Raw genomic sequence first — 13964 nt, forward strand, 5'->3', positions numbered from 1 at the left:
CATGCAGCAGGGCTGACTTGAAGCTCATGTCCAAGTTACTGCATGAAAGAAACCCAAATCATGATAAAGAGGGCTTAGGCGGCAGAGCAGATAGTCCATCTTGGCAGAAAGCAAACAATGAGCTCTTCACACTGGTTTGCATTTGGTTTGGAGCGCTTGATTCTGGTACTTAAGAGTTGTTTTGTTATGGCAGGCAGATGGCAAATGCCCAGCTGCCCAAATCCTAGAGGGAAACTTGAAGCAGCTGCCACAACTATTTGCAATTAGCACTTATTTTGAGATGTGGGCGTTGAATTCAGTAAAAAGGCCACCAAGTCTTATAGGTTTCTTATAAAACTAAATTAAACATTTATTAATAGAAGAAATGTTTTAAGCACATACATAGATCCAAAAATTATGATAACTGATAAATATGATAACTTCTAAATCCCCTAATTAATCTTAGCCCCAGTTACACCTCCATTAAGGCAACAGTGAGACATACAGATTTTAAAAGACCCAGGCAAAGTAACACACAATACCCTGTACAGTTGAATTCAAAGTGAATATTTCCTTAGCTTCAGTCCCTTGTAGACAGCAGCTTGAGGCTTAGATGCTGGAGGCTTTTCACACTTGCGTTAGATCTTAGAATGCCTGCCCTTACACACAACCTTCGCTCCTTTTAAAAATAATTTCTCCTTTGCAAATTCCCATTGTTTCACGATGTATTTTTACTTTACCTCTCTAGTAATAAAATCCATCAAAGTACCAATTTTACCAATAGTCTTTGGGAAAAATAAACACAGTTTCTTAACTTCTCCTGGCTAGGTGCAACATTTCACTCCCTCTTTTGGAATCAAGCTAGTCTGGTTTATTTAAAAATGCAAATGTTCCCTTTACACCTTACATTCTAAAACTTCCCCATGTTTACCTACTTAACATTTCAAACCTCACTTATCTTCTGATACATCAAAGCCTTCAGACCAGCTACCTTTAATTCAATTAAGTCACGCATGCACACACACGCACACACACACAGACCCCACTGTTACTCTACTTTACAATAAATTCTAATAATATTACGAAAATTATTATATCCTCTTGGCAGTATGGTATTCCATTTGCCTACACTGACATCCCTGACCTTGATAAGCATAAAATGATTCCAATGAAACGTGCTCTTTTATGATTTTTATGTTCTCTAGTTAAAAATTTTGACCCCTTTAAGAGGAGACCTCACCTCTTTAAGGGAAAACACCAATACCAGGAAGCTGCATTTAAATTACTGCTACATTCATTGGGCAAACTAATCGCCAGTAATCTGTATTTTCCCCTCTCGCCTGCTCCTCCTGCCCCCCTTCTGCACTGTGCTCACCTATGCACCTTTCCCTCTTGCTTCCTATCTCAATTTAATATAGCAGCTGATGTAGCCATATTGAGGGAAACAACTTCTCGTTATATATGTTATGTCTGTATGCTGGTCTCATAAGTCTGAATGAAAATTGGTTTTTAACTGTTCACTAGGGGAAGAAAGTGATTGGAAAGGACCTTTCTATTTCATACAAGGAGCCGACCCACAGCTTGGTCTTATGAAAGCATGGAAGATTGGAGATTGCAAGAATGGAGGTGATGAATGGCAGGAAGAGATCAAGCTTACAGAGCAAGCAGTCCAGTCTATCAACAAGCTAACATTGAAACCCAGGTTCTTTGTCCTTTGTGGAGATCTTGTTCATGCAATGCCAGGTAATCATTGTCAACAAAATTTACAGCAGATGCCATAGTGTCTGACGAGTAATATATTTACATCACTTTGAGAAATGCATTAAACTTTTCTACTCTATTTCCAAAATACAATGTACAGAGATAGAGAAATGCCCTATTGATTCTTCCAATATTCAGTATTACGGTTGAAAAATACGGTGCTCAACAAACTTCTCCACGAGAAGGGGCTGAATTTTTTTTGGGGCTCTCCTTGTTCGTCTGCCAAAATTACAGCCGAAGAGCCATTCAAATCACTGTTCTGTGGCTCTTCTACTGAAGTTGCAGTGAAAACAAACAGAATACCAGCTGCGCCCCCCCCCCCCCACACACACACCACCAAACCCCTCCAAAAAGATCACCATGGTGCTGCGATGCTGGGTATTTATGCTTCAGTTTACCAGAATGATAGAGTGTGGGTCACTCTTTACCTCCCTATCCTGATGAGTTAATCCCACCAGTGGAAAAGGTAAATATTTTCCAGGTGCTTTCTCATCAGAGGGAAAATAGAGGGTGAGTCCGTATATATCTGCTGGTTACTGGTTACAGCCCTTCATTGATAAAGCTTTATTCATGCTTGGAAATACATTTCAATTTAAGAAGAACTAGACGCATTTTTTTTAAAAAAGGAGGCAAGGAAAGAGGCTATTTAGTCCTGAAGGGACTGCACAACTAGTTTATTTGCCAGGTATCACTCTTAGGTTCAACTTTGGCCTTTTCCATTCAAACAATGCAAATTACCGAATAAGTACTGTATCAGGTTGAAATTGGGTTAAAAAGTTTTCTTTTGTGCTTTCTCTGCCAAAACCACATATGACTCATCTTTTCCCTGGGTACATGTGACAGTTTGGTGGGCATCTGATAGGTTGTCTTCTACTTAAAGATTTAATTGGAGATATGTAATGGCGACCTGACCTTAGGAAGAACGCACATCAAAACCAAAAACAACTTGCTGTCAGCAACAACAAATTGTGTTTATATAGTGCCTTTAACAAAGATGCATAAACATACAAAAACTGGCTGAATAAAAGAATAAATTAATTGGAGAGATCAGAGCCACGGTCAATGAGTTTGGTTTTAAGCATGGTCTTAAGGCAGGAGAGGGAGATAGATCCATCTTAGGCTCTAGATGGCAGAAGGCACTGCTGCCAGTGTTGTGGCAAAATATATAGGAAGTCAGAGTTGGAGGAGCGTGGTTTTCTTGGAGAGGTCTAAGGCTGGAGAAGGCTACAGAGATGGGGATAGTTGAGGCCAAGAAAGGACTCAATCATGAGGATGGGAATTTTAAATTTCAGGTTTCAGGGCACAAAGTCAAAATAGGTTAGCGAATACAGAATGATGGATGAGTGAGACATGGTGCGGAATAGATTATGGGTAGCAGAGTTTTAATGATCTGAAGACTATGGAGGGATGGGGGCGATGGGAGACTGGTCAGGAGCATTTTAGAATAGTCAAGCCTGGAGATGACAAAAAGTTGAGGTTGCTAGCAACAGACTGCCCATCTCTGCACTTGCCTTAATCAATGTTACAGAGATTGATGATGATATGGAGGTGGAAGCAGCCCATCTTTGAAATGGTGAACATATCAGCCACTGATGGTCAGCTGTTTGAATGAACAGAGAATTGTCTGTAACATGGAGCTGACCACAAAGGAGCAAAACTAATGGTGCAACAATGTTGGAAAATCAGGGACAAAGCTCAAACTCTGAGGGAAGGCATTTGCAAGAAAACTACCCTCCTCTCCCTCCGGCAAGTCACAGTAATCTACAGGACATGACACCTTCATATTCTGAATTTGTGGGGAATCATTAACATAACATCTCATACCCTGTGTTAGTAAACTTTAAAGCCTCCATTGCAACTAATTTATCCATGTAATTTCTATTGGGTTCTTTTTAAACCACTTGGTGACTCGTTGGGTAATAATTCATTTGGAAGGACAAATTTTTACTTGTGGCAAACCTCCACTTTATAAGCAGTGGGAGCCGACTGTTGACTTTCAGTGCGATTTGCTGGGAAAGGGTTACTCCTGATTTGATTTTGCTGCAGCTGTATTGCAGTCATAACTGTCAGAAGAGAAACTAAATTACCAGTCTCTTGGTGCTTTAGAGAGCTGGCCCATTATCTCTCAACCTATCCTGTCACATTCTACATGGCATGTAAAAGATGGTGCCGGTGGTTATTATTACCTGCGCTCAGGACATTGTTATTTTTTATCTGTTAATTTGTGTTACTGCTGCACTTAGATGCCCTGCAAAAATATTTTCACAGTTGTTGGATGGGAGAGAGCTGTCTGCATTTATACATTAGCTGTGCTGATAAATCCATATTAGAAGTTGAGTGAAGTACTGTGGTCTGACTGAACTGACAGAAGATGTTAATCTTCTGAATACCTAGGGTGAGGCATATTCATGTGTATTGAACTCATATTTTTGTACAAAATGGAGGGAACAGCATCTTCATTGTATTTTTCTCTTGTAAATGAATTACTCAAAATATTCCTGGGTATTCTGTTGGATCCTTTATTGTATATTTTTATATACACAATTAACCATAAATGGGGAATTTTCGCATTTCATAACTTAAGTCCACTTGTACTGAAATTGCAAAAGGAACAGTTGTATGAAACAGTGTTCTCACCACCTGCGACAAGTCGTGTGTGCGTGTGAGAAAAAGAACATTGCAGCATTGAATAGTAATGACTGTGGGCTGGTTAGGCTCGAGTAGACTGAGATGCATGATCAATTGTACAAATTAAAAAATGCTGTTTGCCAAATCGATCACACTCAACCCACTTGATGAGCATAAGCAGTCCTTACTGCAGCCACTGTATTTCATCATTGCTGGAATGTACTTGAATATTTATTTAACCTTGACTTGGTGTACTGTTTATAAGCATCTAAGTAAGTGCTATCCTAGTACACAATAGGAAACGTATAATTCACTTGCACAGCATGGCTTTGCATTGAAGCTTTCGGATAGGTTTAAAAAAGAAACAATGGGCGGGATTTTCCAGTCCTGCCTGCAGTGGGACTGGAAATTTCCACCCGAAGTCAGTGGACCTTTTGCTGGCCCATCAAATTTTACATCCCGTCCGTGATGATTCCCGTGGCAGGCGGGACTAGAAAATGCACCCCCCCACCCCCCCACCAAACAAATAAATCAGTCATATGCACCACACTATTGTTTTGGTTTATGTTGAATTTCACATTGCAACTGACATGTAATCCAAAATTACTTTCTCCCAATCTGGTGACCTTGCCAATAAATGGTATTTAAAATATATACATCGTTTACTCATGGTAGGTTGAGGGGGCAAGGAGCACTTTTCTATCTAGGGCACTGTCATTCATCTCAGGTATTTCATGCTAAATCTTTCCAAAATGTGCCTTATTTAACCTCAAAGGAACATCTCTTAGTTCATTTTGTGAAATTGTACTTTTCCAGTGACAGCTGTCATTAGACTCTTCCAATGTGATTTGCAACTGTGTGTATAAACACCACTAGAACTTTGGTTGAGATTGACCATGTGGAACCTTTACAGCTAGCTGAGAGAGAAGATTTAATCCCATCAGTCTGGGTGGCTGGTGAAACCACATTTCAGAGGTAAAACAACAATGTTGTAACAATTTATACTACCAGCCTCAAACAGTGGCCAGGGAAGGGAATGGAGTTAATTATTAGGAAATAAATTTAGGGCAGGGGCTGAAAACAATGGCCTCGATCTTCCCAACCTTTGTCGGATGAATCGTTGGACAAGCAGTTAGGCAATTTAGGGACAGAGGAGGGGTCACGGATGATGTTGGTGAGGTAGAGCCGGGTGTCCTCGACAAACATTTGGAACCTGACACTGTTTTCAGATAATATTGCCAAGGGATAGCATGTGGACGAGAATTGGAGAGGCCCAAGGATGGACCCTTGGGGGTCACAAGTGTTATGACGTGACAGGTGATCTGTGCCAGGTGGACCAAATTCACAAGCGAAACTTGGCCATGCTATCACAACAGTTTTGCAATTTGTATTTATTGCGAGAAGATTTGTGCAGTGAATTCAGAAGTAATGAGCCCACTAACACCTTTAGAGATTTAAAAAAATTAAATTAAAACATTTATTAAAAGATTTCAAGCACATACATAAGATTACAGTTACTTAATACTATAACAAATCCCAAAATTCCTAATTAACCTGACTCCCTCTGTAAGGGAACAGTCCAAAATAGATTTTAAATTTAGATAGGCAATCCAGCAAGTTTACCACAGCACCCACTCAACAGTGGAATTCCAAAGGCTTTTCTCCAACTTTGGTTACCGGACACAACAGACTTCTGCAAAAGTGGCCGGAGACTTTTTCCCCCGAGGCTGTTTTACACGGTCCTTTTAGATCTTACATGGCCCCCCATCAAAGCCTTCCATCCTTCTTTACCTGTGTTTCTCTCTTTTTTAATCTGTAAATTCCATTGTTCTATACATCTTTGGAAATTTACATTTCCCATATATAAAAATCTTTCATGTTGCCAATATGGTCAGTACCTTTCGGAAAAATAAACATACTGCTTGGCCTTGCTTATCTTGATGGTTGTAAATATCCTATAACCCCTTTGAAACCTAAACAACCCCTTCGCTTATCTAAAAATGCAAATTTCCTTCACACCCTACATGCTGCCTTCATCCATGTTTACTCATTAGCATTTCAAATGCCTCTTATGCCTAACTTTTGATCATTTCAACATTGCAGTCTATCTGACTCCAATTCAATTAAATCACACAGAACCACACACACTCACACTCTCAAAGCTACTTTACAATAAACCACAATAATATAATTAAAAATATGATAGTTATCTTTGGTGTCATGTAACTATGTGGGAACAGGAAAAGAAGTCATCCCAGGTAATTCTCTGGCTATGTTTGAATTGATAAGAATGGGACCAGGTGAGTGCAGTACCACCAGTTGGCCCACAGTGGAGAGGTGTTAGATGAGGATGGTGTGGCCAACTGTGTTAAAGGCTGCAGACAGATTGAAAAGGGTGAGACGGGATTGTTTATTTTTGTAACAGGCACATGGGATGTCATTGTGGTTTTGTAAGAGGCTGCTTTGGTATTATGGCTGGGGCAGAAACCTAAATTATCGATCAGAGGGTTGATGATGGCAGATTTGAAGGAGAGTGAGACTGTACATGAGAGAGAGAATGGTTAACAATGTCAGTCAAGGTAGAGACTAGGAATGGAAGTTCGATGGTTAGCAGTTTAGTGGGAGTAAGGCCGAGGGAGCAGAAAGTGGATCACGTGGGCAAGGTGAGCTTGCAGAGGGCATGAGGGGAGGTAGGAGAGAAACTGGATAAAAACTTGAGTTCAGGTCTAGCCAGGTCTAAGAGGGTACCTTAGAGGAAGTATGACCCAGTGATGGGCTAGGAGAAGGGAGAGAAGCAACTGAACAAATGGCCTCAATCTTAGTGACAAAAAGTCCATGAGCTCTTTGTGCTTGTTGTTAACCCATAGTGTAGGACATCACAAATAGTGAAAAGAGTAAAAGAAAATTTGGGAACTAGTAATTAGGATTGCCAGGACTTTAAAAGCTTTAAGATAATAGAGGAAAGTAAGAGTGAAGAAGGTAAAGACAATCCACAGTTTCAAGAAAGAATTTTGAGAAAGAATGAGTTAGGTTAGGAGGCTACCATGAGACTTGATTTCATTACTGCTGAGATGTAGAGAGGAGGAAGGTGGTAAATTTAGAGCTTAGAAAGGACAAAGGAGGAAAGTTTGATCGATTACAAAGCCAAGAAAGATGGTGATGGAGAAAGAATGGTTAAAAGCTAGAGATAAGAGAGGGGTTGCCCATGCGATAATCCTATACTTGTATCCTGCCTTGGTGTAAAAGAGGTAGTAGAGGTGCTTTTATCAAAATTTGGAGCAGCCCTCAATTTTTGGATGCACTTGGGCTTTATAGAGTTAAGAAATTTTGAGAGGAAAAGAATTAAAGACTTACTTGCTTTTCACAACTTTGGGACGTCCCAAAGCGCTTTACAGCCAATTAAGTATTTTTGAAGTGTAGTCACTATTATAATGTAAGAAATGCAGCAGCCAATTTATGCACAGCAAAGTTCCACAACAGCAATGTGATGATTAAAAAAAACAGCAGATTATCTGGTAGTTTGGTTCAGGGATGAGAACTGGACAGGTCACTGGGGACAAACCCCCTTCTCTTCAAAATAGTATTATGGAATCTTTTATGCCCACTTGAGAGGACAGATGGGGCTTTGGTTTAACTTCTCAACTAAAATGCAGTGCATCTGACAGTCCAACACTCTTTCAATACTGCACTGGAAGTGCCAGATCTGATTGTGTGGTCAGATCTCTGGAGTAGGACTTGAAGCCACAGCCTTCTGATTCAGAGGTGAAGGTGCTTTGACTGAGTCATAGTGAACCCTGACGAAAGAGGAGCATGAGTTCCTGGAGACAGCATTAGCAAGAGTGGCGATGAGGTCAGATGAAATAGCAAGGCCAAGAATGTTGATAGCTGGACTGAAATGATGTCATATAAGGTATGAAATGATGGTTGTTGTTTATACTTCTAAAATACATTAAGAAACTAACCATCTTCAAAGGAATTGAAACAGGATCATCATTGCCCCATTATAGGTCATGGAGGAAATCACTTTGTAATGATTTAACAATTGTCATGAAAATCTAATTTTTATAATATTGTAATTTATTGTAAATGTAGGTTAATAGTGGGGTTTGGATTAGTGTGTGTGTGTGTTGATGTATCAGAAGGGAAACTACATTTGAAACGCTAAATATGTAAACATGGCTTAAGGTTTAGAATGTGAGGTGTGAAGAACATTTGCATTTTTAGATAAACCAGAGTCGTGAATTTCAAAGAGATGGTAAGGTATTAGTTAATTAATAATTGTCTTAGCCAACAAAGGCTAAGCCAAACAGTGCGTTTGTTTGTTTTCCCCTAAGATTACTGATAATAGAAGTACTATGAAAGATTTATATTATGGAAAAAGTAAAGTTGCAAAGACATATTGGAACAATGGGATTTACAATAAAAAGGGAGAAACATGCATAAAGAAGATGAGGTCATGGGTAAGAAGAAGGCATTCTAAGATCCAACAAGTGTGAAAAGCCTCCAGCCTCTATGTACCAAGCTGCTGTCTCCAGGAACCTAAGCTAAGAGAATTAATTTTAAATATCTCTGTCCAGAGTATTGTGTGCTTTGCCTGGGTCTCTTTGAAATCTATGTTGTTTTACTGTTGCCTTAACGGAGGTGTAACTGGGAATTAGATTAATTAGGGGAGCTAGGAGTTATCACAGTAGTAATTTGTAGACCAATGTGTGTGTTTAAAATCATTTATTAATAAATGTTTAATTTAGTTTTGTAAAAAACCTCTAAGACTCAGAGGACTTATTCCTATTGAATTCAAGGCACACATCTCAAAATAAAAATACAAATTGCAAAACAGTTGTGGCAGCTATTTCAAGTTTCCCTCTGGGATTTGAGCAGCTCAGCATTTACCATCTGCTGTGCTATAACACTTGTGTGACAAGTGGGTTAGATACTGTTAGAACTGATGATGTGCAATCAGAAACAGGTTAATGAATGTAGAGTGAAATCATTTCTAAAAGAATAGATAAGCTTGAACAATGAATGCAGGAGATGACTGATATAAAAAATGAATAGAGAGGATAGAGGCCTGTATTATATTAATTACATAACTAGTAATATTGATATTCGCCTGGATAGATTTATCGGTGGCAGTTTCACAGCTCAGAGCAGCTGTGGGCCAAGCTGTCAAAAAATTTAACCTATGTGTAGCTCTGGGGTGTGCAAGCTTGACATGTCATCTTGGATGCTTTTCTCAAGCTTCCTTTGGGGCTTTTTGCAAGGTTGGTGTTTTAATGAATAATCATCTGTGCTAAACTCAGCATTGAACTGTTTTTTCATATTTGCTTGACCAGCTCACTTATCTCCATTTTATTTATCTAATTGAATGAAGGTTGAAGTTGTACGTAGTTAATAATTTCATTATACTGCTGTACACAAATGATGACAATCTTGTTCTGCAAAGGTTAAATTTGGTCTATTCAAGTGCAGCAGAGCAGAATAAATTGAAGAGTACTGAGCTATGAACTGATACAACAGCTGGTGCTTACATGAGATTCATAGCATTACAAACGGAAAGACGAAACTTAAATAGAAATGATCAACCCAGCAATTAAGGTCATTAGGATGCATTTACTAGACAAAATATATACAATCATATTGAAGTTAATGGTATGCATTAAATTTGGTGGGAACCTCTATAGGTACAGTATCTATGGATAAACAATTTCAAGCACATTGCAAAAGCATTTGTTTAAATTAAATGAGAGAAAGGAATCCAGGAATTCCTGCTGATCTAGAAACGATCTTGATTGTTATTGTGACTGAAGTTTGAGCAACATTGATTCACCGTTAAGAAACGAATATCATACATTCATCAAAACAAAAAGCTAAAAGCTACTGCGGATGCTGGAAATCCAAAACAAAAACAGAATTACCTGGAAAAACTCAGCAGGTCTGGCAGCATCGGTGGAGAAGAAAACAGTTGACGTTTCGAGTCCTCATGACCCTTCGGCAGAACTGAAGTATAGTTAGGAGAGAGGTGAAATATAAGCTGGTCTAAGGTGGGGGGCGGGGGGAGAGAGAAGCTGAGGGTGGGGTGGTTGTGGGGATAAGCAAGCAGTGATAGGAGCAGATAATCAAAAGATGTCACAGACAAAAGGATCAAAGAGGTGTTGAAGGTGGTGATATTATCTGAAAAGTGCTAATTAAGAATGGAAGGCAGGATACTCAAGGTACAGCTCTAGTGGGGGTGGGGTGGAAAGACTAACAAAGTATTAGTTGTAGATTTAAAAATAATGGAAATAGGTGGGAAAAGAAGAATCTATATAAATTATTGAAAAAAAAAGGAGGGGGAAGAAACGGGGTGGGGATGGGGGGAGGGGGAGTTTAAGATCTAAAGTTGTTTAAATATCATACATTGTTGTACTTGAGCTTGAAGTGCTTTAGTGGATTCAGTTTAGAGCACAGGGCAAACAGCTTCACAGGTTGCCTCCACCCTTGCTGCGGATGTCAGGGCAGCACCTAGAAGAAGGGGTAGGCAAAGTAAAATTAAGGAAATTTGATCTCAAGTGGTTTCACAGGTGAACACTTACTGTATTATCTGTAAATATATCCACTCTCACTAAATAATATCTCCTGTTGTCATACAATATCATTATATAGGCTTCGCGAGACCCCCTACACCCCAAACTCTCTGTGTGTGTCTCCCCCCCCCACCCCCAACCACGAGTGAATTTGGAGGGAGAAGTATCTGTGGCAGGGCCTTTCAGAGCCTTGGACAAACACACTCTCCCCTGCACGCAGAGCCTTTATCATCTACCACATTCGTTTTAGTGTCCCGAGCACTTTCAGTGCTGCCTGTTGGGGTTCTCTTTCAGTTGTCCAGCTGAGCTGCATCTGCGCCCACCCACTGATCGCACTCCCAGCAGCACCTGTGCCCGTCCAACGCAAGGCTCCGCTCACTTTCGATTATTTCAAGGATGGCGGTAGTCCGATTTCTGATGATCTACCCCATCATTTCCCCTCCCCCAGTCGCCCATGCCCTTTTCCCCCATAACAATAGATGCCCCTGGCACAACCTTCGACCTCTCTACCATCACCTTCCAGCCCAAACGCTTCGCATTCCAGGATGTTCAGGTGAACGTACACATTCCCTACCTACCAGTGAGCCCCATTCCCGTCCATGTTGAACCCCCCCAATCTCCTCCTTCCCATCCCCAGGGTCTGTGTTTTCCCCCATGTCCCCACCAAGCACCCTCGCTGCCCCTTCTACTTGTACAGAGACATCATCACCCTCCCACCCTACTGGCTCCCCCGCCGTCTGTTACGCTAAACATCCCCTCCTACCACGCCCACCCTGAGTTCACTCCCTAAGAGGAAGTCATTGACTCCACAAACCCCTCCTTTGCACGTTCACCTTGGGCATTCCCCCCCCCCCCCCCCCCCCCAACCTCCCTCACACCTTCCTTCCCCTTTACTCCCTCCTTCCACCATTCAACCCCATATTTCCACCACCTCCCGGACACCTTCACCCCCCCTCCAAACTCACCTCCCCCCCGCCCCATCATACCTACCTCCACACTTGCACCATTCTCCCCCATTACTTCTTCCCTCCTTCGAATTCCCTCCCCCAACTCCCACCTTCACCCCCCTCCCCCCCTCAAAGACCCTCTTCTTCACTCACACGCCTAAACCTTCCTCTTTGCCCCACCCCCTGCCTCCCACTGCCAACCTTGCCACATCTGCACCAGCCCGTGGTGAAGTTCTGAAGTAGAGCCAAAGTTATCAGCAAAGTCAAAGCTGCTGCGTGGAGTTTCCCCACCTTCTGGGAGCTGTTTCGTGGTGGAGCCAGATGCACAAGGATCCACCCACCATGCGATGCATGTGTTCCTTGAGGGTCCGGTAGCTGTAGGCCTTCTGCATCATCATCTCCTCAAATGCCTGCGATCTGAGCAAAGACTTAAAGGGTAGCCCTGACTCCTGCATGTCACGCTTGTCCAGACCTGTTTTGGACCGGCGTGGTTTCCTACTGGCATAACAGAGAATCGGGTGCGGGGGTGTGATTCTGGTCAGGCCTTCATTTGCATCCATTAGTGGAATGCAAATTGGCCTCACGCCGGCTTCCAACAGCGTTCCCGATCCACCGTGGCGGGCAGCATTGGAAGATCCCGCTGAAAATTCACACCGGCGTGAAGCCGATTTTTGGGCCTCCCACTAAATTCTAACCCGCCGTTCCCCCCCCCCCACCCGCCACCGCATGCCATTGTTCCTGCCGCTAGGAGCATGGGAGAATTCCGCCCAATGTTTCTCCTCTTAAATAAAGCTACCAACCAGATTCTTTACAACTGATTACTTAGAAAACAAGCAAATTATTATGCATATCGGGTCTGCTGCTGAATTAGTTGTGAAGCAGGCAGTTGAACTTCATCATCAAAGTATTGTGCTTCACAAAAAATGTTCATCATCACATTAAGGCTATGTTGTTTTGCTGTTAGATTTGCTGATGTTTATTTGCTTGATAAAACTGAACACATTTACGTGCTTTTATTGAAGTGCATCTGTTTTATATTCATTGAAGAAGACTGAGACCCAGAGGGAGGCCTAGTGAGTGCCTTCACTTGGGATATCATGGTAAGTCGGTGGGATTTGCTGCAGGTTTAAATGGGCAAGAATTCCAAGTGCGTTGGGAAGCTTTATCAAACCTGCTGACTTTCTGCTTTTACTGAGGTGGAATAATGGGTGGACAGCCAACCCGCTCCCAGGAGGTGGGTTGACATTTTCAGTGTGTTAATGAGGCTGGAAGCTTCGTATTTAACCTGCTTTGTAGATTTAACTGTGGCAGACTGGGTTCCCTTGGCCACAGGAAGCCTGGCAAATGTAGCAAGTGCAGGAGAACAGTTTCTGGGAGAACTATATGTGGGCCAAGAAGAGCAAGGGTATTTCAAACAACCACACCATTTCCACCTCCCTTACCTTTCCAAAGCTCTGAAACATGATGCCACAACCCAGGTCATTATTTTCAGTTTGAACCCCTCCAAGCAAGTTTCCAGTATTTGATTTTTATTACCACTGGGCTGGCTTTGTATCGCTTGTATGTGACATGCCCAGCTTACACAAATGTGGAATATAAACCCCTTGACTAGGTTACACTCTGGTAACAAACTTGTAATTGTCTTATATTCTTTATGGTCAGAATCTTGTCACCACACGTCATTCTGATCTTCCGTTCGGCAGGTGCGCGCTGGAGTTGGCTGCATGCCTGCCGAACTGTAGAAGGCCTGTTAAGGCCATTAATAAACTAATTAACCCTATTGAGAAAGCTGCCCGTCCAACCTTAAGGTTGGCGGGCAGACTAAGGGCCCAGGCGGCCTTCGCATTTTTCATGAAACCTCATCCACGGGCGGGATGAGGTTTCATAAAGGTTTAATTAATTAAATAAAATTTTTAATGAAAATTCATAAACATGTTCCAGCTCATGTGACACTGTCACATGAGGGGACATGTCTGAATAATTTTATTTTTAAAATTTTTTTCCAAGTTCAAAACTTAAGTTAATCTCCCTGAGGCAGCTCCGTGCCTCAGGGAGATTTCTGCCCTCTTTTGCGTGTATGTGTGAA

At 41.6% G+C, this 13964-nt stretch overlaps 1 protein-coding gene across 1 annotated transcript in view; it reads left to right on the forward strand.

Annotated features, from left to right (window-relative positions):
* Nucleotides 1–13964, forward strand: part of cpped1 (calcineurin-like phosphoesterase domain containing 1) — a 232790-nt gene that overhangs the window by 32264 nt on the left and 186562 nt on the right. The window contains exon 2 of the mRNA XM_078559130.1: nucleotides 1504–1722. Coding sequence (XP_078415256.1) covers nucleotides 1504–1722 — 219 coding nt within the window. The remainder of the gene's footprint in view (nucleotides 1–1503; nucleotides 1723–13964) is intronic.

This window comes from Cetorhinus maximus, chromosome 15 (assembly GCF_964194155.1).
Source record: "Cetorhinus maximus chromosome 15, sCetMax3.hap1.1, whole genome shotgun sequence".
Taxonomy (NCBI): domain Eukaryota; kingdom Metazoa; phylum Chordata; class Chondrichthyes; order Lamniformes; family Cetorhinidae; genus Cetorhinus; species Cetorhinus maximus.